Source organism: Phoca vitulina, unplaced genomic scaffold, assembly GCF_004348235.1.
Source record: "Phoca vitulina isolate PV1807 unplaced genomic scaffold, GSC_HSeal_1.0 scaffold7, whole genome shotgun sequence".
NCBI lineage: Eukaryota > Metazoa > Chordata > Mammalia > Carnivora > Phocidae > Phoca > Phoca vitulina.
The window spans coordinates 47,406,680-47,428,497 of NW_022589710.1; the positions used below are offsets into that span (position 1 = coordinate 47,406,680).

Sequence of the window (21,818 nt, forward strand, 5' to 3'; positions counted from 1 at the left end):
CAGCGAGAGAGGGAACACAAGCAGAGGGAGTGGGAGAGGAGAAGCAGGCTTCCTATGGAGCAGGGAGCCTGATGTGGGGCTCGATCCCAGGACCCTGGGATCATGCCCTGAGCCAAAGGCAGACGCTTAACGAATGAGCCACCCAGGCGCCCCTATAGCAATTTTTTTAAAATATTTTTTTTTTGAAAGAGACAGAGACAGAGCACATGAGTGAGAGCTGGGGGAGGGGCAGAGGGAGAGTGAGACAGTCTCAAGCAGACTCCCTGCTGAGTGCAGACTGGGCTGACACGACTGGGCTCCACCTCACAACCCATGAGATCGTGACCTGAGTAGAAACCATGAGTCAGACGCTTAACTTACTGACTCACCCATGCACCCCAGTTTTATAGCAGTTTTAACTTAATGTGAATCTACTGTATATTTCACTGTACTTATCCTGCTTGGGATACATAGGGCTTCTTAAATCTGTGCATTCCATTAGCTTTGGAAAATTCACAGCTATTATCTCATCAAGCATTGCTTCTGTCCATTCTTGCTCTCCTCACCTTCTAGGACTCCAATTATATAAATGTTAGACCTTTTCACCATACCTTCTATGTCTCTTACCTCTTTCCTGAATTTCCCATTGTTGCATTTTTAAATATTTTCTTCTGGATATTTTCTTCTGACTTTTCTTCTGACCAGGTCACTATTCTCTCTTCAGACATAGTAACTTTTTGCTAAGCCTATCAACTGAGTTCTATATTTTCACCTGTTTAATTACAGAATTTCTATTTGGTTCTATTTTTTTTTTTTTAAGATTTTATTTATTTATTTGACAGAGAGAGAGAGAGCACAAGTAGGCAGAGCGGCAGGCAGAAGCAGAGGGAGATGCAGACTCCCTGCAGAGCAGAGGGAGCCCAATACGGGACTCAATCCCAGGACCCCAGGATCACAACCTGAGCCGAAGATATTCGCTTAACCAACTGAGCCATCCAGGCATCCTATTTGGTTCTATTTTTATAAATTTCAATTCTTTGCCAAATTTATCAAACTTGTCTTTTATCTTGAACATAATAAATATAATTATGTTTCAGTCTGTTGCCCCTTTGGATCCATTCATTCTATTGTTTGATTTTTGTTCATGTTCTCTTCCAGGAATCTGGTTATTAATCAAATGTACCAGAAACTGTTCTCATAAAATTGTTTGTAGAAACAATCTGAAGCCTAATCTAAATAAACCTCCAGAGGTTTGCCCTTGCTTCTTCCACATACCTGGGGACTCTAGCAGCCTGGGAGCACCTTAACCCAATTTCATGAACTTAGATTTTTCTGAAACTGAGCTGTACTCCCTGCAATGGCCTATTTCTAATTTACCCTTACTTCCAGAACATGGCCCTTCATAGTTCCAACCCAGAGAAAAAGGAGTTCACCAGGGTTCCCCCTATTTGACTGGTTCTGAACATTCCTTGTTGCTTTAGTCCAGAGAGGCACATTCACAGCCTTGACAAGCTTCCTCACTCAAGAATCCAGCATATGCCATCAGAGGAGAAAGGAGCCCTCAAAATGGACTCTCATCGTTGTACTTCTATCTTTATACTTCGGCCCTCACATTGATTATAGCCTGGTAATTCTTCATTATCTGGCTAGCTCTCCAGGATCTTCAAGCAAATATTCATATGTTGAAAATTATTTTCTAATTGTCCCCAGTGGGAGAACTGATCCGATTACCTAGCCTGCCATTACTCAAAACAGAAACCAACACTGCCGCTTTACCTTTTTCAGTTTGAAAATACCTTACTGAATAAAATGGAAACAAAATAGAACTTTTAAAAGTCTGCCTTCTTGGAGCACCTGGGTGGCTCAGTCTTTAAGTGTCTGCCTACGGCTCAGGTCATGATCCCAGGGTTCTGGGATCAAGTCCCGCATCAGACTCCCTGCTCAGGGGGAAGACTGCTTCCCCCTCTCCCTCTGCCTGTTGCTTGTGTTCCCTCTCTCGCGGTCTCTCTCTGTCAAATAAATAAATAAAATCTTAAAAAAAAAAAAGTCTGCCTTCTTTCTGTCACTGGCTAACAGTATCAGTTCATCTAAGTGGTGGTTCTATCCCCCTTTGATTTATCTTTAGACAGAAATGAAATTAGCACAAAAATAATGAAAAACCATAGTGGATTTAAAGAATAACATAAAATTGATCCCTAAAGAGATTTACAACCTATACTTCATAAAAAAAAATTTCATCTGAGAGAAAAAAGCCCAGAAAGGGTCAGTTCCTGATGAGCAGAAAGGCAAAAGAGATGTATAGAATGTCTCTTACAATATAAGCATAGTGAAGAATCTCATGATACAACTGTGTGTTTTTTTTTCTGAACAGATAATATATCCATATTATTCAAAATTCAAGAAGTATAAGAGTATACAGTGAAAACTTCCACCCACCTCAGTCCCCACCACCAAAAGCAACCAATGTTATTCAGTTTTGTAGTCTCCCAGAGTTACTTTATGCACATAAGTCTGTGTGTGTGCATATATATTCTTTTTTATACAAATAATAAGCATATTAAACACACTTTTTTCCCATTTATATCTCAGAGATCTTTCCATAACTATATGTGAAAAGTTTTGTCATTTTTTTTTCTACAGCTGATTAATATTTCATTGGCTGGATATTCCATAATTTATTTAACCAGTTCCCTATTGATGGACATTTATGTCCTTCCTAATCTTTTACCATTATAAACCATGCTATAAAAACTTTGTGTCTAAATAGGCACAAGAATAGGGGCCTGGGTGGCTCAGATGGTTAAGCGTCTGCCCTCGGCTCAGGTTATGATCCCAGGGTCCTGGGATTGAGCCCCATATCGGGCTTCTGGCTCAGCAGGGAGCCTGCTTCTCCCTCTGCCTCGCCCCCGCTCTTGCTCTCTCTCTCTCTATGTCTCAAATGAATAAATATTTTTTAAAAAATAAATAAATAAATAGGCACAGGAATAAATCTAGAGGATAAATTCCTAGAAGGAATGATCAATGAGAGCATATACTGTAATTGTGATGGATATTGACAAATTGCCCTCCACAGCATTTGTATTAATTTACACTCCTAACAGCAATGCATGGAAGTGCTTGTTCCTGCACACCCCTACCAACATAGTGAGAGATCAAACTGCCCAGCGTATATATCATTTCCACGTCCCTTAACAAAAATTAGGTTGAGCATTTTTCATATGCTAGGAGCCACTTCTCCTAAACCTTAACAGCTTAATATAGGAGGAAAAGAGTGAAAAGAGATAGTGCTCTTGATTTTTAGGGTTAAAGGTGTATGCTAAATTATGTAAGAACTACTGGTAAAACAACTTGTAACAGGATTCAGAGAGGCAGGAAGTAAGAAAAGGAGAAAGAAATACTTAAGTTTATTTCCAGCAGTATCAAGTGTGGAAGATGCAGTCCTCTTGTAGAGAGAGAAAACCATTACAAACAGCTTGTTCGGTTTCCTAAATTTATTTAGTGATATTTAGACCACTATAAAGAAGAAAAAGCCAATTTTTCTATAGAGAGCCTTTAATATGTCAGCCAAATATAGACCAATTCTACAAGTATTCCGAGAAGAGACCAGAGAAACCAGGACTAGTTTTGCAAATTTAGATGGTATATGGGAAAATGTTTTTTTTTATTTTAATGGGTATGTATTTATTTTAACATGTATTAGGAAAAGTTGATACATCAAAATAGTAATAGCACAGATATCATTCAGAATGAAACAAAATTTTAAATGTCAATTTAAAGAAAAAATAGTAACCAAATAATTTTGGAATGTATTCTCTAACGTGGCAAAAACCATGACCTGTTACCTGCATGGCCAAAGTCTTAGAAACAATGAACAGAGAAAGGAAAATGGAAGCTCAAGAATAACTAAATTTATAGATTATAGCCTCTAAAGCAAGGTGAAGAGGAAACAGACTTTCCTATAATGATTTATTTTATATTTGACAATATTTAAAATATTAGTTTTCTTTCTATGTTACCAGCATTCTGATCATGCTACAGATTTAAATTTATTGTGTACTTTGTACTTTCTCTACAAAGAGAACCAAAAAACATTTGAATATCAGGTCAGAGTTCTTTAGAACAGGTCTCATAGGACTTCCCCTTCACTAAACAGGCCGCAGAGATAATTAGCCTGGGCTTTTAGATTCAAGGGCAGAGGAACCAAAAGCAGGTTATGTGGTTATAGACTCAAGAGGCTTAAACAAAAAGAAACTGGCTGAGTTTATATTCCAACCAAATCCCAAAACCACATGATCCAATTTCTCATCAGTCCTTCTGAGTGAAACCAGCTCTTCAGTGGTCATTCAGATTACAAACCTTGCGTTATAATGTCATGGAATGAATGATGACAGGACTAACTGGCTATCTCAACACCACAAAAACACAACCACTATCAGAAAAAAAAATTACCACAGGCAGACAAATTTATACCATTTTGATATAAAACTACAATAGAAAAGCAAAAAACCATAAGGGCTCGTTGGCATAAATTCCCACGCTTTTGCTCCATCCACTATGATAGCCACCAATTGTTAAATTTCAATTTAAATTGAAATAGCTACAATATGCAACATTTCCATCACTGCAGAAAGACTAACCACACTGCTCTAAGACCTACATAAGAATCATGATAAGTTAACCTGACTTGTTTCCAATCCTTAGCGTCTAAGTGCCTTGATAGCTCTCACAGTCATTTATACCAAACTAATTTCTAATGCTAACTTCAAGGTCATAACAGACTTTGCCCTTTATTTTCCACAAAGCTCCCTAAACTTAAAAAAAAAAAAGTCTGTTCTTAAGTGATGCAACATGTATGCCTAAAGGAGTTTCACTATATAAAGAGTGACATCTCTCTCCTCTTGGGGACTGAAGGACCCAGGTGCCCCAAATAAGAGACTATTAGAAACAATTACAGTTCACAAAACAATAAGAGCACTGTGGTCACTGTAAAGCTGAGTTCAGAAGAACATAAAGAAGTTTCCTCACTTCATCACTAAAACTTCAGCTAACAAACATGAAGACACTCAAAAGGTACTCTCCGCAGAGAATATTGTTAAAAAAAAACAAGTTATGATTTCTGGATAATTATAAATTCCTGCTTTGAAGGAATAAGATACACTGAAAGATTAAAACTTTTTTTTTTAATCAAAACCTTCAATTCAATAACAACAGAATGTCCAAACTCATTTCTTTTTTTTTTTTTTTTAAGATTTTATTTATTTATTTGACAGAGAGAGCGAGAGTGAGAGCAGGAACACAAGCAAGGGGAGTGGGAGAGGGAGAAGCAGGCTTCCCGCTGAGCAGGGAGCCCGATGTGGGGCTCAATTCCAGGACCTTGGGATCATGACCTGAGCCGAAGGCAGACCCTTAACGACTGAGCCACCCAGGCGCCCCCAAACTCATTTCTTATTGCTGTTTTCCCTCTAGGAGAGGAATGGTAGAAACCTCCTTCAATTTCATTCTATCTCAGGCCTCTACTGTTTACTTACTGGATCATTTTCTAGAGGAAGGTGGCAGAAGAATCCAATCAGACTCCTAATTTGAAGCAGTTTTTTAAGTTTATTCCCCAGGTTATAAAAATCAAGCCAGATGCATGATTTTCGCACTGCTTTGGAAATCCAGCTTCATGCTAACCCCACATTTCTCAACAGCAGCACTGCTGACACTGGGGGCCAGAACATTCTTCGTTGTGGGGGCTGCCCTGTGCATTGCAGGGCATTGAGCGGCATCCCTGACCTCTACCCACTACATACCACTGACAGCCCTCCCCCACCTCCCCAGCCCCAGCAGTGACAACCAAACCATCCCCTGAGCATCCCCAGGCAAAATCGCTCCTGCTTGAGAACCACTGCTTTAACCCAAGGAACATTCTTAATTATCTCAACCCCAATTCTTCATATGCATTTGGTGCTCCTCCAAATCTCTGTGTTGAGACTTTGTCTCTCAATCCAGCAAATATTTATAGGACCTCTAGGACACAACATTAAGGGCTCTAGGAGATAAACAGAGGAGACAGATTCTGTCCCTCCCCTCAAGCAGATTTCTTGGGGGTAAGTACATAAAGAACTGTAATAACAGATACTCAATTATATAATGTTTTGAGTTGCTGATGTTTGTTCCTGGGGTACTCTCATCTTACCACACTAAAAACACCTTGAGGGCAAAGACCATAACCTGCCCTGGAATACCAATACTGGATCAATAGCCAATAAAAACAAACGATTGTAAGCTTCATGACAACAAGGTGACAGTTTCATACAGATAGCAAAATCACCACACTAACTTGGGCAGATAAGTTAACCTCTCTTAGCTGTAGTTTGTTCTTCTATAAAATGGGGGGAAAGGGGCACCTGGGTGGCTCAGTCAGTTGATCTGCCTTTGACTCATGTTGTGATCTCGGGGGTCCTGGGGTCCAGCTCTGCCTCACGTAGGACTCAGTGGGGAGTCTGCTTCTCCCTCTCCCTCCACCCCCCTCCCAACTGCTCGTGCTCTCTCTCAAATAAAATCTTTTAAAAACAAAATAAAATGGGGAGAAAATGACTGTTGACAGGATTAAGTCAGATAACACAAGAAAATCTTTGTCCACTTTCTGGCACAAAGAAGCATTCAATTGATGTAAGTCATCATTACTATTATTTTATTAGCAACAAATCCTACCTCAAGGGGAAGAGTGTGCTCTGGGCTACAGTAACAAGCCCCTACATGACAGAAAAAGAAACCAACAGTCACCCTAAGGGCAAGAGGAAGAAAGTAACCAGAAGTATTTTTATCAATGTCCTGGGAAGAAAAAAGTGAATGCAGGACCCAATTAAAAGGGGGGGGGGGGGGGGGAGGAATTCACAGTCTCAGAGACAAACCCACCATCCTCCAATATATTTGACTATTCTTAGTCAAAATTTAAAATGTTTGGGTTTGTTTGCCATAAGCACACAAGGAGCTTAAGGGGAAGTAAAAAAACAAAACAAAACAAAACACAACACTCATAAATACTGACATATGCAAGGGACAGATGTTTATGAGACTCTTGAGTGTTCGTTTGCTGAATCTTTTTAGAAATTATGCTTAAAATTTCTATTGCTGTAATGTTAAATACATGCCATCAATTCTGAACATACTACAAAGCATAAAAGTTCATACAAAGGAAAAAAGGACAAAATTTGTCATATATTTTAAAGTAAGAGAACATAAAATCACGGGGGAAAGCTGGGTGATTCAAAGGGGTGTGTGTGTGAGAGAGAGAGAGATATTTGTGTGTGTGTGTGTGTGTGTGTGTGTGTGTGTGGCTGAAGCAGCATTAGAGGATGGGAGATATTTGGGATAGAAGTAAAAGATGAGACGAATCACCACCATGCAGGAAGACACACATCCAGGAACACCTCTGAGAGCACACAGAGTTGAGGTGAGCAAAAACAGATCTTATTCTCAGAACAATGAATAACAACACCAGTTATAGTGTGTCCCGGGGGGCTAGGCACTGAAACTTCAGACAGTGGCTCATGTAACCCTCCCGGCAATCTTATTAGGCGGGTACTGTTAGTACCCACATTTTTACAGATGAGGAAACTGAGACAGGGAGATGTGACTGGCCCAAGGTCACTTAATCAGTACGCTGAAGATGCAGACTCCAACCCAGGCGCCCCGCACCACCTCTACCACTATAGCTGATGGTGTCTATTTTCATTTCAGACTTGGAAAATTAATTTCTACTTGCCACTTAGTGAAACCAGTTCTCTCCCCCTACCCTTTGAATCTCCATGTGTGGTGAGCATAAGGAGGCCCGAGAGGTCAAAGTGCGATGGATGCACCCTTCGCCTCTGGCTGCTGAAGTAACCCCCGCGCAGGAACTCGCGTGGATAGAAACGAATGAGGGAGGGTCGCCAAAGTCCCTATTTCAGCCCCTAGGTCCTGCCTTTGCTCCGGCCACGATGCTCACTCAGAAGACCCCAGAACCTCCCGGCTCCCGCTCTGCTTCTTGTCTCCCCCACTCTGAGCGACCGAGAGGCGGCGGCGAGGCGCGGGGGCCTGTGTGCTGGGGCGGGGTGCAGGGCCAAGCGGGGCTCAGGCCAGCGGCAGGCGAGGCTGCCCTGCCGGACCCGGGCAGAGAGCGCGCGGAAAGGCTGGGCCAGGACAGAGGTGGGCAGCGGGGTGCGGAGCCACGAGCAGGGAGCAGCGAGGCTGGCGGGGCTGGGGTCCGCGGCCAAGGAGAGACCCGCGGGCGAGCTCAGGCTCAAGAGGCGCCGGGGGCACTGCCATCTGGGCCGATCGGAGAAAGGAAGCGGGGCAAGAACCACGGCATTTCGAAACAGGAGTAGCGAGCAAGCTCGAGCGCAGTCCCGGGCCGGCGGGGGAGGCGGGGGCCGAGGGCCCGGGCGCGGCCCGGAGGAGCCAAGGCGTAGGCTCTGCGCGCGAAGGGGATGCCCGGGTGGGTCCGCTCCGCCAACGGGCGCGGGGCAGAGTGGGACAGGGCGCGGCCGAGCCTCGCGCGACGAGCGGGGCCCCGAGGCCGGGCGGACTCACCCGCCGGCCCCCGGCTTGCGTACCTGAGGCGGCCGCCTGGCTCCCCTCCACTCCCGGGCCGTCCCCGCCGCGGCCCGCCGGCCCCCCGGCCGCCTGCCGCTCCGACATTTGCAGCCCGCTCCGCTAGCGCCTCGGCGGCCTACAGCGAGTGGCTCCGGAAACAGCCGAAGGCCGAGCGAGCACGGCGGCGGCGGCGGCGCGCCGGGAGGAGCCGAGCGGGGCCCGCGGGCCGGAAGAGGCGGCGCGCCAGCCCCAGAGCGGCCGTAGGGGCTTGGGGCAGCCGAGGCTGGCGACGCGGACGCGGGGAGGGTGACTGCGTGCTTTTGATCGCAGGTTTTTAGTCAGGGTTTGACAGAACAAACAAAACCTGGGGAAGATTCAGGAAGACTCGGCCGGAACTCATGGTATCCATAGCGACGCTATCGGAAGTTGGGGTTGCTAGGAGGCCTGGGCGCGTCGGCTAACGTGCGTCATGGCTGAAGTCCCAGAGTGTTACGATTCCGGCCCGGTTGAAGGAGAAGATCTGGGGTATGAGGTAGTCGACCTACCAACGTCTCTTAAAGTGGCACAAGATGCCGAAGCTGACACCATGGCAGAGGTAGGCCCGGAGCTACCTGTAGAGATTGACCAGGAACCCCAGCCAGAGACGGAGGAAAAAGACCTCGAAGAAGTGGGGGCGCCAGAAAATGTACACCTACACGTAAAACCAACCGGCACGTCCAAGGAGGAGATTCCCAAGGAGTCTGAGAGAGACCTTCCTAGTGAGACTGATCGAGGGATGCCGCAGAAGGCAAAGTCAGAGACATTGAGAGAGATGGGAGGAGAGCTTTTCAAGGATTTGGAGGTCCTTATGGATGATAAGGAGGAGCGAGATTTAGAGCCACCGGAGGAGGCCAAATTAGATGTTACAGAGGATGTACTCATAGAGTCAGATAAGGAAACAGATCCGGAGCTACCAGAGGAGACAGAGACTGAAGTTTCAGGGGCCTCAATCAGTGAGACAAGATTAGAGTTGCTAGAACAGACCATACTGGAGGTTCTGGAGGATTCATTGAAAGAGCAATATGAAGAAAGAGGTCCAGAACCTCCGGAGCAGACCAAACCTGAATTTCCAAGTGAGAAACCAAGAAAATCAATTGAAGAGGCAGATCTACAGCCGCCAAAGATGACCATTCCAAAGGAAGCACAAAGAAAATCACCCGAGGAGAAAGGGACGGAGCCATCTGAGCAGGCCAAACCAGAGTTTCCAGAAGGGAAACCAAGAGAAACTGAAGAGGCAGGTCTAGAACCTCCAGAAGAAACTAAACCAGAGGTTCCACAGGAGATACAAAGAAAATCAACTGAGGAGAAAGAGACAGAGCCACCTGAACAGACTAAACCGGAGTTTCCAAAGGAGAAACAAAGTAAGTCTACTGAGGAGGCAGGTGTAGAACCACCAGAAGAGACTAAACCAGAGAATCCAGAGGAGGACCAAAGAAAATCAACTGAGAAGAAAGAGACAGAGCCACCTCAGCAGACCAAATCAGAGTTTCCAGATCAGAAACCAACTAAGTCTAGTGAAGAGACAGGAAGAAAGTCAACTGAGGAGAAGGTTCCAGAGCCACTCGAAGAAACTAAATCAGAATTTCCTGAGGAAAAATCAAGAAAATCAATTGAGGAAACAGGTCTAGAGCCATCAGAAAAGACCAAACCAGAAGTTGAAGAGGAGACCCACAAAGAGTCAACTGTGAAGAAAGTTTTAGAACCACTAGAGGACACTCGATCATCAGAGCAAAAAGATAAGCAAAGAAAATCAACTGAGGAGACAGGACTGGCACCACCACAGAAGTCCAAATCAGAGGAGACAGTAAGAGACTCAACAGAAGAGAAAGGTCTAGAGCCAAAGTTTCCAAAGAAAGAACCAAGAAAAACAACTGAGGAAACAGGTCAAATGCCACCACAGAAGACCAAACCAGAGGTCCAAGAGAAGACACAAATAGAGGAAACTAAAGAGAAAGATCTAGAATTACCAGATAAAGCCCAACTACCACTAAGAATAGTGTCACATACAGAATTTTTCAAGGAAGATAGGCCAAAACCAGTCAAATTTAAGTATTCCCTAGACAAGGATGAGCTAGAACACTCTGACTATCAAACGAGAAAGTGGTCAGTAAAAGAAACCAAGAAAGCTAAAAGAGAGTCTATGTTCGGGTCTCTCACAATAAGTGAAGTAGACTCAGTGAGTGTAAGTTATGAGTTTCCTAAGGATTTTAAAGGACTGTTTGAGGTTACCGATATCAATGATGATTTATACCCTTACCTCTCAGACTCTCAGAGGGATTTGAGAGAGTCTTTTAGTGAAAAAGTTGTAGATTTGTCCCCAGAGTTGAAACAGGTACACAAAGATGAAGAAACCCAGCCAAAAGAAAGTGCTGAGCTACAATTTGAGTATCTTAAATGGAGCCCAGAGAAAGTTGCAGAGTGGATTAGTGAGCTAGGATTCCCTCAATACAAGGTATACAAAAGTTAACATTTTTAAAAATCACATTCTGTTATTCTATCTCTTAATCTTCTTACCCTTACCTGAGCTCTTGCCTCTTCTTCACTATAAGGAGTATAGGGAAGTCCTGGACTATTATAGAGGTAACTTGGATTTAAAGTTTGTCCTTTCCACTGATGTATTTTGTGTTTTGATAGAGGAAGGGAGGGTCACAGTTGTTTGTTTTCATTATTTATCACAATAAGTATACTTCTCTGCAACTCTTGAGTAAAGACTAAGAAATTTATATAGGCCTCTTTTCACAGGAAACTTTTTTTTTTTTTAACAGATTATGACCAAGGTAGACTTTCTGGTACTTTGTCAAGTTGTTTTAGTGGCAGCTGCCTTAACTTGTACTATTAATTAATTGTCTGCCCCAAATATGTCATGTGTATCATGAGCACCTAACAGTATTAATTTAAATAGCCAACTCACCAAGAGTAGTTTTATTAAAAAGACAGAGTAAGGGGCACCTGGGTGGCTCAGTTGTTGGCCGTCTGCCTTTGGCTCAGGTCCTGATCCCAGGGTCCTGGGATCGAGCCCCGCATTGGGCTCCCTGCTCCACGGGAAGCCTGCTTCTCCCTCTCCCACGCCCCCTGCTTGTGTTCCTGCTCTCGCTATCTCTCTCTCTGTCAAATAAATAAATAATTTTTTTTTAAAGTTTTAAAAAAATAAAAAAAAGGTAGAGTGAATGTCAACTATATGTCAATAAAAAACAGAGGAAACCGAAAAAAAAGATAGGGTGAATCCTCTTATTTCATTGATGCCAACTATGTTCTTAGGCTACCACAAAAAAAACACAAGGTCTGAAATCTTTTGTACTACTTAAAAATGTAATTGAGGCATGAAAGGAGCACTAGGTGTATCATGCCAGAAAAAAAAACATTAAGTAACAGTATGAAATTTAATGGAAAGCTTAGATGGAAAATATGTGGGATTATTAGGATTACTTTAAATTTGAATTTAATTTAAAACTGAATTAAAAATTTTTCCCTATACAGAACCAGAAACAAACCTGATTTATCTCTCCCTCCCTTCTCTTCCCCCAACCCTTTCTTCTCCTTCCCTCCATCCCTCCTTTCTTCCTTTCTTTTCTTTCTTTTCTTCCTTCTATTTACCATAATCATTTGAATGATATTCTTGGTGTTCTAACAGGAATGTTTTACCACAAACTTCATCTGTGGTCGAAAGCTCATTTACGTAAACTGTTCAAACCTCCCTCAGATGGGGATAACTGATTTTGAGGATATGAAGGTGAGTTGTGTTTAATGTTTCCCTACAGAGCACTGTCTCAGACCAACCTCCTTTTCTTTCAACCTGGCCTCCTATTTCTGTCAGTGATGTGACCATAATCCCAGTCCCATCCCCCCTATCCCCACCCTCCCACACACAGTGGTTTCTTCCTCTGTCTCCTTTGATCCCCACAAAGATCCCAAGAACTGTCAGTTCCCTATATAGCATCTGGCTTTTTCCATTCTCATTTGTTCAGACCTCTCTTGCCTCATTCCTAGAATATTCCAGTAGCCTCCTGCTTTTAGTCTCTGTCCATAGGCCCTTTGGATCCAAAGCCCAGCTATTAGACTTTCACCATCCAAGTATTTAGACCAGTCAGAAACCTTTGGATCCCCTGTGCTTGCAAGAGAGTTTCAGTTCTTTAGCTTAGGACTTGAGGCACTCCACAAGTTTTCTCCAGCCACCACTCTTTCCCCTACGTCTCTACAGGAGTTTCCTGCTCAATCTCACGCGGTCTGATTCACACCCTTGAACTCCTGCCTTGTACATTCCTCCCTCTGCATCTCTGCTCAGTCCCCCTCCCCCTGTATGACTAACATGAACCTTAATCATCCTTCACGACCCAGCTCAGTTCTCATCTCCCCATGAAATCTTTCCTGACCTCCCCAACCCCAATAAGCTCTCCCCCCGAGCTCTCAGATATTGTATGTCTCTAACACCCATTTGGTACTTTTATAACGCCATATGTGTTTGGCTGCTTTGCTGCCCAACTTTGCAGCAAGTTACATTAACCTCACTGGACCTCAATTTCCTAAGATCTCTCCAGCACCAGCAGTCTATGATTATGCTTCTTTGTATAACACTACCCTTCATTTATAGTGCTTTATAGTTGACAAAGCTTCACACACATAATCACATTTATAACCTTGCCTTTAATACCCCCCACTCCAACATATCAGTGTTCATTCAGTACACTCTTGAACATAAGCTCTGCCTCAGTGGTTCTCAAATTTGAATAGTCTTCGGAATCAGATGAGATTTTTTTTTTTTAATTCCTAGGATTCATGCTCCAGAGATTTTGATTCATTAGGTCTGGGGTAGGCCCTGGAATTTGCTCCCTACGTGACTCTTGATCAGGCATTAAAACCATGTAATTCCATAAGTCATATGATTTAGAAAATAAAGTTATACTTGTTAATACCTAAGTCCTTTTCCTGGCAACAAGATATAAAGAAATCCTTTAAATTATTAAACGTAGTCCTAAGTGAACATTTAATCTTTTGAACTCTACTATAGCCATCTTCTGAGTGCTTACCATGTGTTGGGCACCATACATATATTATTTCACTTAATCCCCATTTTATAGAAGAGAAAACTGAGGCCCAGAAAGATGAAGCAACTTACACAAGATTATTCAGAGAGTAAGTTTAAGAGCCAGAATTCAGATCCATTCTGTATGACTTCCATGCTCTATTTAAACCACTATACTTATTGCCTCTCTAAATGAACAATTTTGTAACCATGAACCACTACATACGTAATGTGGAAAAGGACCACTCATTACAAATTGGTATTTCCAACCATACCTTCACATAGCTACCAAGTACCACCAGATAAAATATCTTAACTCTTTTTATGTTCAAAGATGATATGACTGTGTTTATGAGCTCTAATTTCTACTTATGTTTATAGTGTTTTGGATTTTCTAAATAAAAATAAGGAATAGAATTAGCAAAATAGTAACCTGTAATACAAATTCCTGAAATGTTTTAAGTACCAACAATTTTAGCTGCTTATGAGAAAGCATTTTTCAGAGTCTGCCAATTCATTTTGTTTCTTTGACATTCTGATTCTAAAAATACAATATCAACAATGCAATAAGAAAAATTGTAATTATGCTTTTTCAGGCCTTGCAAGAAATAAGAGGTCTTAAAACTCTTCTGAAATCCTCATGAGTAAATGATGTATCCAGTGGTCTATCCTTATACCCCAAGAACTTTGAATAAGCAAACTTGGGAATACTTATCAAAGTCACCAGACAAATGTGGCCTCTCCTTGAAGTCACTAGAGTAATAAAGATCAAGACGTTTAAAGGTATCTTAGAAAAGTTTGCTTGACACTTAGGTCCACATAAGAAAGCTAATTATACACAGTGACAGAGGTAACTTTTTAGAGATCATACATGAGCTTAATGTCGGTTCGTAGTTCTCTTGGGAGCTTTCCTTGTGTAGTCTGAAACTGGCCCCTGTGCTCAGAGGGCAGGGAGAGACTGAAGAAAGAGGCAGGCCACTCCAGGTTGGTAGGTGGCAGTTTTAATAATAACAAAGGGAATTTACATACGAGGTTTGTCTTGGATGGCAGCAAGATGAATGGATCTCCACACCTGGCCTTTAAATCTCAAAAGTTTATAAAGAGGCTCTAACTGGTTCAGTAACATATACTGTGCAAGTGTTTTCAACACCATATCACCCTCTCAAGGCCATGTCCTTAAAGCAGCCTCTGGGAATGGGAAAGGCAAGTGGAACCCACATTCCAAGGACAGGGGAGGGGGTGAGGAACCTCTGAGTGCCTGGGTCCAGCTCATGGGTCAATCGGCAGTCATATCTTTTTTATCACATTCCCCAACACTTGAGTATGCTGTAGTTCCCTTTCTTACTGATATATAAGCATTTTTAATCCCACCATTGTAATTACAGCAACTAGTATATCCACAATTTATCCCATAACAACACTTACACAGTGTAGTACTCTTTTTCATGCTAACTCTCCCACATCATCTGGGATGCTTGGGTGCCTCAGTCAAGTGTCCAACTCTTGGTTTCGGCTCAGGTCATGATCTCATGGGTCATGATCTCATGGGTCGTGAGATCAAGCCCCACATTAGGCTCTGTGCTCAGAGGGGAGTCTGCTTTAAGATTCTCTCCCTCTGCCCCTCCCCTCACTTGCTCACTCACTCTATCAAATAAATAAATCTTAAAAAAACAAAAACAAAAACCTGTCCTGCATCATCATTCATGGGCTTTGGCAGAGTGGCAGGACTGGGGAAAGAGCAGGTGGCTTGAGAGTTCAGAATTCCAGGCATGCTGCTAAGAAACTGAACCACATTTGGACTGCGCATCCCATTTACAAGCTTTGCAGTTAATGTATGGCCAGTTTCTGTTCCTTTCAGCTTCCTTTTACTTCCTTAATTTTGCAATTATCCATGCTTACCCTGCAGAAAGAACTTACTATTCCCTTTGCCCTTCCTCCAATATACTGAGAAGACAAGAGAAGAGCTAACTGTGTGGGTGAGACTGATGGGGAGTATAGAAGGAAAGAAACACTAATTCTTTGAACCTGGCCAAGGGAGCTCTTGAAGCTACTATCCTGTTATTCCAATTTGTAGAGATGCATTAGCTTGGTAAAAAGGGGAGAGGAAGTCAATCTTAGTTATTCTAGGGATAAGCCAGACAAAATAGCATTATACCTGCTTCAGCTTTGTCTCTTAGAAAATAATTCTTAAAATATTTTTAACTGTTAACTCCATCAAGTGAAGAAAAGAATTCTGTGATAAATATTTGAAGAATAATATAGGTGAATTGCTTATTCCTTTTGTATGCATGATTTTCTATTACAAAATGTAGCCTCATAAGCTTTATATCCCAGCAATTTTACTACACTTGCCTTGATGCAAACTATTTGAATAGCACAGATTCATAACATGTGAGCAAATTATCACTAGACAAAAATATTTTTCTTTTTTCAACTTTAAATTTCCGAATTATTTTAGTTTTACAGAAGAGTTACAAAGATAGTACAAAGTTCCTATATACTCTTAACCCAGCATCCCCTAATGTTAACATCCTATGTAACCATGGGACATTTATCAAAACAAATTGGGGTGCCTGGGTGGCTCAGTCAGTTAAGTGTGTGACTCTTCATTTTGGCTCAGGTCTTAATCTCAGGGTCGTGAGATTGAGCACCACCTCAGGCTCTGCGCTGGGCATGGTCTGATTAAGATTCTCTCTCTCCCTCTCCCTCTGCCCCTCCACCCCTCTCTCCTGCCCTTAAAAAAAAAAAAAAAAAAAAAATTAACATTGGTACAATACTATTAAGCAAATTACAGACTTTATTCAGATTTCTGCAATTTTTCAACTGATGTCCTTTTTTTATTCCAGAATCCAATCAGGGATACTACTTTGCCTTTAGCTGTCATTGTTTTCTTGGTCTCCTCCAATATGTGACAGTTTCCTGATCTTTGTCTTTCATGACACTTTGAAAAGCAGTAGTCAAGTTTTTTTGAAGATTTCCCTCAATTTTAGTTTGTCTCATGTTTCCCATGAAGATACGCATTTTGGGGGAGACTATCACAGAGGTGATGAGCCCTTTTCATCTCATCTCATCAGGGAGTACATGATATCAATGTGATTTTTTACTGGAGATGTGAACCTTGATCGATCACCTGGTTAAAGTGGTGTCTGCCAGGTTTCTTCACTATAAAGTTACTATGTTCCCTTTTCAGATTCTGTTTATTAGAAGTGAGTTAGTAGGTCCAGCCCACACTCAGAGAGAGGGGAATTAAGATCCACCTCCTGGAGGGAGGAGTACCAGAGTTTATGGACATATAGTAAAACTATCACAGTAATAAATATATTGGAGAAGATAGTTTGAGGCTATGCAAATATCCAGTTTCTCCTTAAAATTTGGCCTACTAATTTTAGCATCCATCAGTGGATCTTGCCTGCAGCAGTTATTACTGTGGTGTTCTAATGGGGATTTTCTATTTTCCTCATTTCTTCCATGTTTAATTGGAACCCTTTGTAAGGAATTCTGTGTTTAATTGTCCCTTCTCCACCATTTGGGAACACTTTCAGTTTGGCCCCTGTGTCCTCCTAACATGCTCCCCTTATTTTTTTCTAGTACTAGTACTCCAGCCAGAGCATTACATGTTACTTCAGACCATCTCCAAGGAGCCCTGGTTGCTTTTATCGGATTCTTAGAAACCAAGGTGTGGCACTAGTTGTGCTTGTTGCTGTGGGGGTGTCACGGCTTCTAGGCACTCTGAGCAGAAAGATGTAGGAAATATATCTATAGATACAAATCCCATGTATACACAGATTTCTTCTTTCTGTTAGCATGAGTTCCTACTGTTATCTCTGCCTCTAGCCCAGCACTGGCTTCATTCTAGCCTTCCCATCCTTCCTATTCCCTACCCACCTGGCTTCTTGATAATTTCCTTCTCTGACAGGAGAAACCTGGCTCTCCTTATCTATAAATATGTATGCCTATGAAAAACAAATTTACCAATAGAGTATAGTGTTTGTCTACCGTTCTTTTTGTCTTCAGGCTTACACTACCTAGACAAAACACTGTTTTTCAAAGTTAGTTATTTAGGTCAGCTCCTTTCTTCCCTACCCCTTCAGTGAGATTATGTCTTACTTTGTAATACAATTAGATTCATTGTCCACAGCCTATATTCTATCATAGGTTCCTGAGACATCCTGGCTTTTTAAAAATTTGCATACAGTAAAGTCACTCTTTGCAGTGGACAGTTCTGTGAGTTTTGGCAGACGCACAGGATCAGGTATCCACCACATAGAACCATACAGAACAATTCTGTCACCCTAAAATTTTCCTTGTGTCCCCTTGGTAGTCAGCCTATCACTCCACCCCAAGCCCTGACAACCACTAATCTGTTTCTTGTCACTATAGTTTTGCCTTTTCCAGAATGTCACATAAATGGAATCAAATAATATGTAGCCTTTGAGTCAGGCTTCTTTCCCTTAGCAAAATGCATTTAAGATTAATCCACATTGCTATATGAATTGACAGGCAGATTTTAAGGAGACTATACATCTGCTTTAATAATGGTGGTGTAGATGATTCATATTTGAACCATAACAAGATATCTTTAGGTTTAATTAAATTATAGCTTCCAATTATGCAAATGTGCATAGTTACATTATAAGGTAACCAAACAGAATAACTAAATCGGTAATGATGAAGCAAAACCATCAGTAGCTTACAAATAAAAGAATAGCAGCCTTTGGGGGCGCCTGGTTGGCTCACTCAGTTAAGCATCCAATTCTTGATCTCAGCTTAGGTCTTGATCTCAGGGTCCTGAGTTCAAGGCCCATACTGGGCTCCACACTGGGTGTGGAGCCAACTTAAAAAAAAAAAAAAGAATAGCAGCCTTTAAAAACCTTAATCAACACAAGATACAATGATGATATAGTAATAATAGAATCCTCTTGAAAACTATAGGCGTTAAAATATCTGCTTAAGACCATGTGAAGTAGGTGCTCTGCAGTGATGTCAGGCATTGAGCATGGGCCACCATCTTAGAATGTGGAATTAAGAATCCTTAGGAAATCCTAATAGTCTTCATGAATACCTATATTTAATAATCCTTACTAACTCAAGTTACTAGTAAGTTGCTCTAAGTCTTAGGCAAAAATAAAATCTGTTGCTTGTTATTCATCAGAACTAAAGAAAGAACTCACAGTTTTAGATTAATTTATAGCCCATCAAAGGACCCTCTTAGTCCTTTGCAAGAGATGGTCAGATTATATTTCCTGATTCCACATGTAACCAGTAGCTTTGTAACACTTTTAATTTCTGCATTAGAATATTAAACAGTACTGGACTTTCTCAGCCTACAGTAGGCATATAGCTCTTTTAGTTAATTGTGAATACATTTGTTTATGACTACAGGGTCCCTCCTGGGGACACCATCTGTAAACCTCAGTGAATTTGTGAAATAATCTGCTCTGGTAAGGGGCATTCAGGGTGAGTTCCTGACCAAAGAAGGTGCTCAGTGTAGCAGCATCAATTACAAATGAGAATTCTTAAGGGGTGGTAATTTGGATCTAAAAGTTCAATTGTATTCCCACTGGGTACAAGGCAACTGTGTAGACTCTCTTACCCACAAATCATCTCTAGACTCTAAATAAAACCAATTCAAGTAAGATTTGAGAAAAAGGTATCTTGTCTACCTATTTTTTTTTTATTTATTTTTTAATCAGAGAGAGAGAGAGTGAGCACAAGCAGGAGGAGTGGCAGGCAGAGAGAGAAGCAGGCTCCCTGCTGAGCATGGAGCCCAATGCAGGACTTGATTCCAGGACCTTAGAATCCATGACCTGAGCCGAAGTCAGCCACTTAACTGGCTGAGCCCCCCAGGTATCCCTTGTCTATTTTTTTATTTTTAATTTTTTTTTAAGATTTTATTTATTTATTTGACAGAGAGAGACACAGCGAGAGAGGGAACACAAGCAGGGGGAGTGGGAGAGGGAGAAGCAGGCTTCCCGCTGAGCAGGGAGCCCGATGCAGGGCATGATCCCATGACCCTGGGATCATGAGCTGAACTGAAGGCAGATGCTTAACGGCTGAGCCACCCAGGCGCCCCTATCTATTTTTTTAAATAGTTTTGGATTTTTGTTTTTTTAGAGAGAGAACACTCACACTCACGAGCAGGGAGGGAGCAGAGGGAGAGAGAGAGAGAATCTTAAATCTTAAGCAGGCTCCACACTCAGCATGGAGCCCAACACAGGGCTCGATCTCACTACCACAAGGTCATGACCCAAGCCAAAACCAAGAGTTGGACACTTAACTAACTGAGCGACCCAGGTGCCCTGTATCTTAGCTATCTAAAATGCATTACTGGGGCGCCTGGGTGGCTCAGTTGGTTAAGCGACTGCCTTCGGCTCAGGTCATGATCCTGGAGTCCCTGGATCGAGTCCCGCATCGGGCTCCCTGCTCGGCAGGGAGTCTGCTTCTCCCTCTGACCCTCCCCCCTCTCATGTGCTTGCTCTCTCTCATTCTCTCTCTCTCAAATAAATAAATAAAAAATCTTTAAAAAAATAAAATAAAATAAAATGCATTACTAATGGACAGTTTTGCATCAGGTTAAGAACTGTAGCATGAATGCATTTTACAACCTTGTAACTATGGCCAGTAGTTTTAAACTAAACTAAAAAAAAGAAAAGGAAAGGAAAGAAAAGGAAAAAACTCCACTCACCCTTTTGGCGGTGTTCTAGCAGAAAATTTCATGGACTACATTCTCATCCAGATGCAGAATGTGAATTCAGATAGCAGTGTTATAGCAGGCCTATGACTAAAGCTAGAATTTGAAAACGCAATGACAGTTTAATCTAGGATATCAAGTGGCATGGTGCTCAATGAATACAAAATATGTTTTAGAGACACTGAACACTGTGGCAAAGAATACTGTAAAGAATATACAAGTATAGGTACTAATAAAACAGCTGGAACTTTAATATCTGCTTTTTAGTCATTGAGATTTGTTTTTAGTCAAACAAATTGAATAACCATTTGAGTAATGACCTTTTTTTCTTAATTGCAAGTTATCAGAGCCCCTTATAGACCACTTATTTATTAACCTTCCCAGAGATAGTCATGGCTCTTAATCTAAACATGTTATCTGCTCATATGGTTGATCAGATTGCTCAGCCCAAAGAAAGAAATGAACCCATCTGTGGCAAGCTGATGCAAGGGCCTAGAAACATCTTTAAATGGAACTTATAAAAAGATAATAAATTACTTGGTGTTTTTCTTTAGAACTTTATTTTGGTAAGGACCTGGCTACTAAGACTTTCCATGTGTTATTTCATTATTTTATTTTCCCATAGAAAATTGAGCACTTGAGTTAGCATTCAAGAGACCTAGGAAAATACTTTGATTTAGTTATATTTTCAGTAAATTTTTCATTAAAAAATTATCCTTGTATTGCAGGCAATTTCTCGGCATACACGGGTGCTCCTGGGAATTGAAGAGCCATTGTTCAGTCGCACCATCGCCCTGCCCTACAGGGACAATATTGGTTTATTTTTAGAGCAAAAAGGTCATAGTGGGGTAAAATCTGATTCCTTGACCTTCTCTGAATTTGTGCAAGCGGCAGGATTACAGGATTATGCTCCAAAAACAACCGCCCCTGAAGAGAATGAAGCATTGCATTACACTGAACCATAGGGAAAAGCTGTTTCACTTACCTTGAAAGATCAAACTAAACTACTTGGGGGAAAGAAGTGTGTTCTTTTAGGTTCTCTTCTTCTCTTCTTCATTAAGGATTGGAATTAGAACTGCTGGCTCCACTCCTAGTTCTATCACCACCTCTAAGCATCTTCCCTTCATTTGTGTTGCAATTTAGCCCCGTGTTTAAACAGAGCAATAGTTCTCTTTCTGGGTAACTGTAAGGATTCCTGATAAATTCTAGTAATGCATCTGGTAGTAGGAACATGTTAAGGAAATGGAATTAAAAGTAAAATCTCCTGCCAACCCAAATGAGGTTCTCCACAAATGCAGAAAAAGAAACAGTTGTATTATTGAATCAGCACTAAATCAGACAGTGATGGACATCACAGGCAAGCTGCTAAAGATTACGAAGTCAAGGAAATCCCACCCTTTTAGATAACCAGGCAGATAGAACCCATTACTTACATGTTAACTGTCTGTATCCAAAGGAAAAATGAAACTTCTCATATCTTTATGATAAACAGGAAGTTACTATGTGGAGCCAGGCACTTAGGCCAGGGAA

General features: G+C 41.7%; 2 protein-coding genes across 2 annotated transcripts in view; one reads left to right on the forward strand and one right to left on the reverse strand.

The window, feature by feature from the left end:
- TMED8 (transmembrane p24 trafficking protein family member 8) overlaps positions 1-8,733 on the reverse strand; it is a 38,578-nt gene extending 29,845 nt beyond the window's left edge. Inside the window, exon 1 of the mRNA XM_032405679.1 lies at positions 8,559-8,733. Within this exon, the coding sequence (XP_032261570.1) occupies positions 8,559-8,643 (85 nt within the window). The 5' untranslated portion in view covers positions 8,644-8,733. The remainder of the gene's footprint in view (positions 1-8,558) is intronic.
- A 252-nt stretch (positions 8,734-8,985) lies between these two features.
- Positions 8,986-21,497, forward strand: SAMD15 (sterile alpha motif domain containing 15). Its single transcript, XM_032405681.1, has 3 exons — positions 8,986-11,029; positions 12,209-12,307; positions 21,017-21,497. Exons 1-3 carry the CDS (start codon positions 9,008-9,010, stop codon positions 21,251-21,253), a joined length of 2,358 nt encoding a protein of 785 aa, XP_032261572.1. The 5' UTR covers positions 8,986-9,007; the 3' UTR covers positions 21,254-21,497.
- The last annotated feature ends 321 nt before the right edge of the window (positions 21,498-21,818 follow it).

What these genes read in the sequence shown, in the direction of transcription:
- SAMD15 (XM_032405681.1), top strand. Translation starts at nt 9,008, where the DNA reads ATGGCTGAAGTCCCAGAGTGTTACGATTCCGGCCCGGTTGAAGGAGAA. An exon ending in TAGGATTCCCTCAATACAAG is followed by an intron (nt 11,030 to 12,208) that starts GTATACAAAAGT and finishes GTGTTCTAACAG; the next exon opens with GAATGTTTTACCACAAACTT. An exon ending in CTGATTTTGAGGATATGAAG is followed by an intron (nt 12,308 to 21,016) that starts GTGAGTTGTGTT and finishes CTTGTATTGCAG; the next exon opens with GCAATTTCTCGGCATACACG.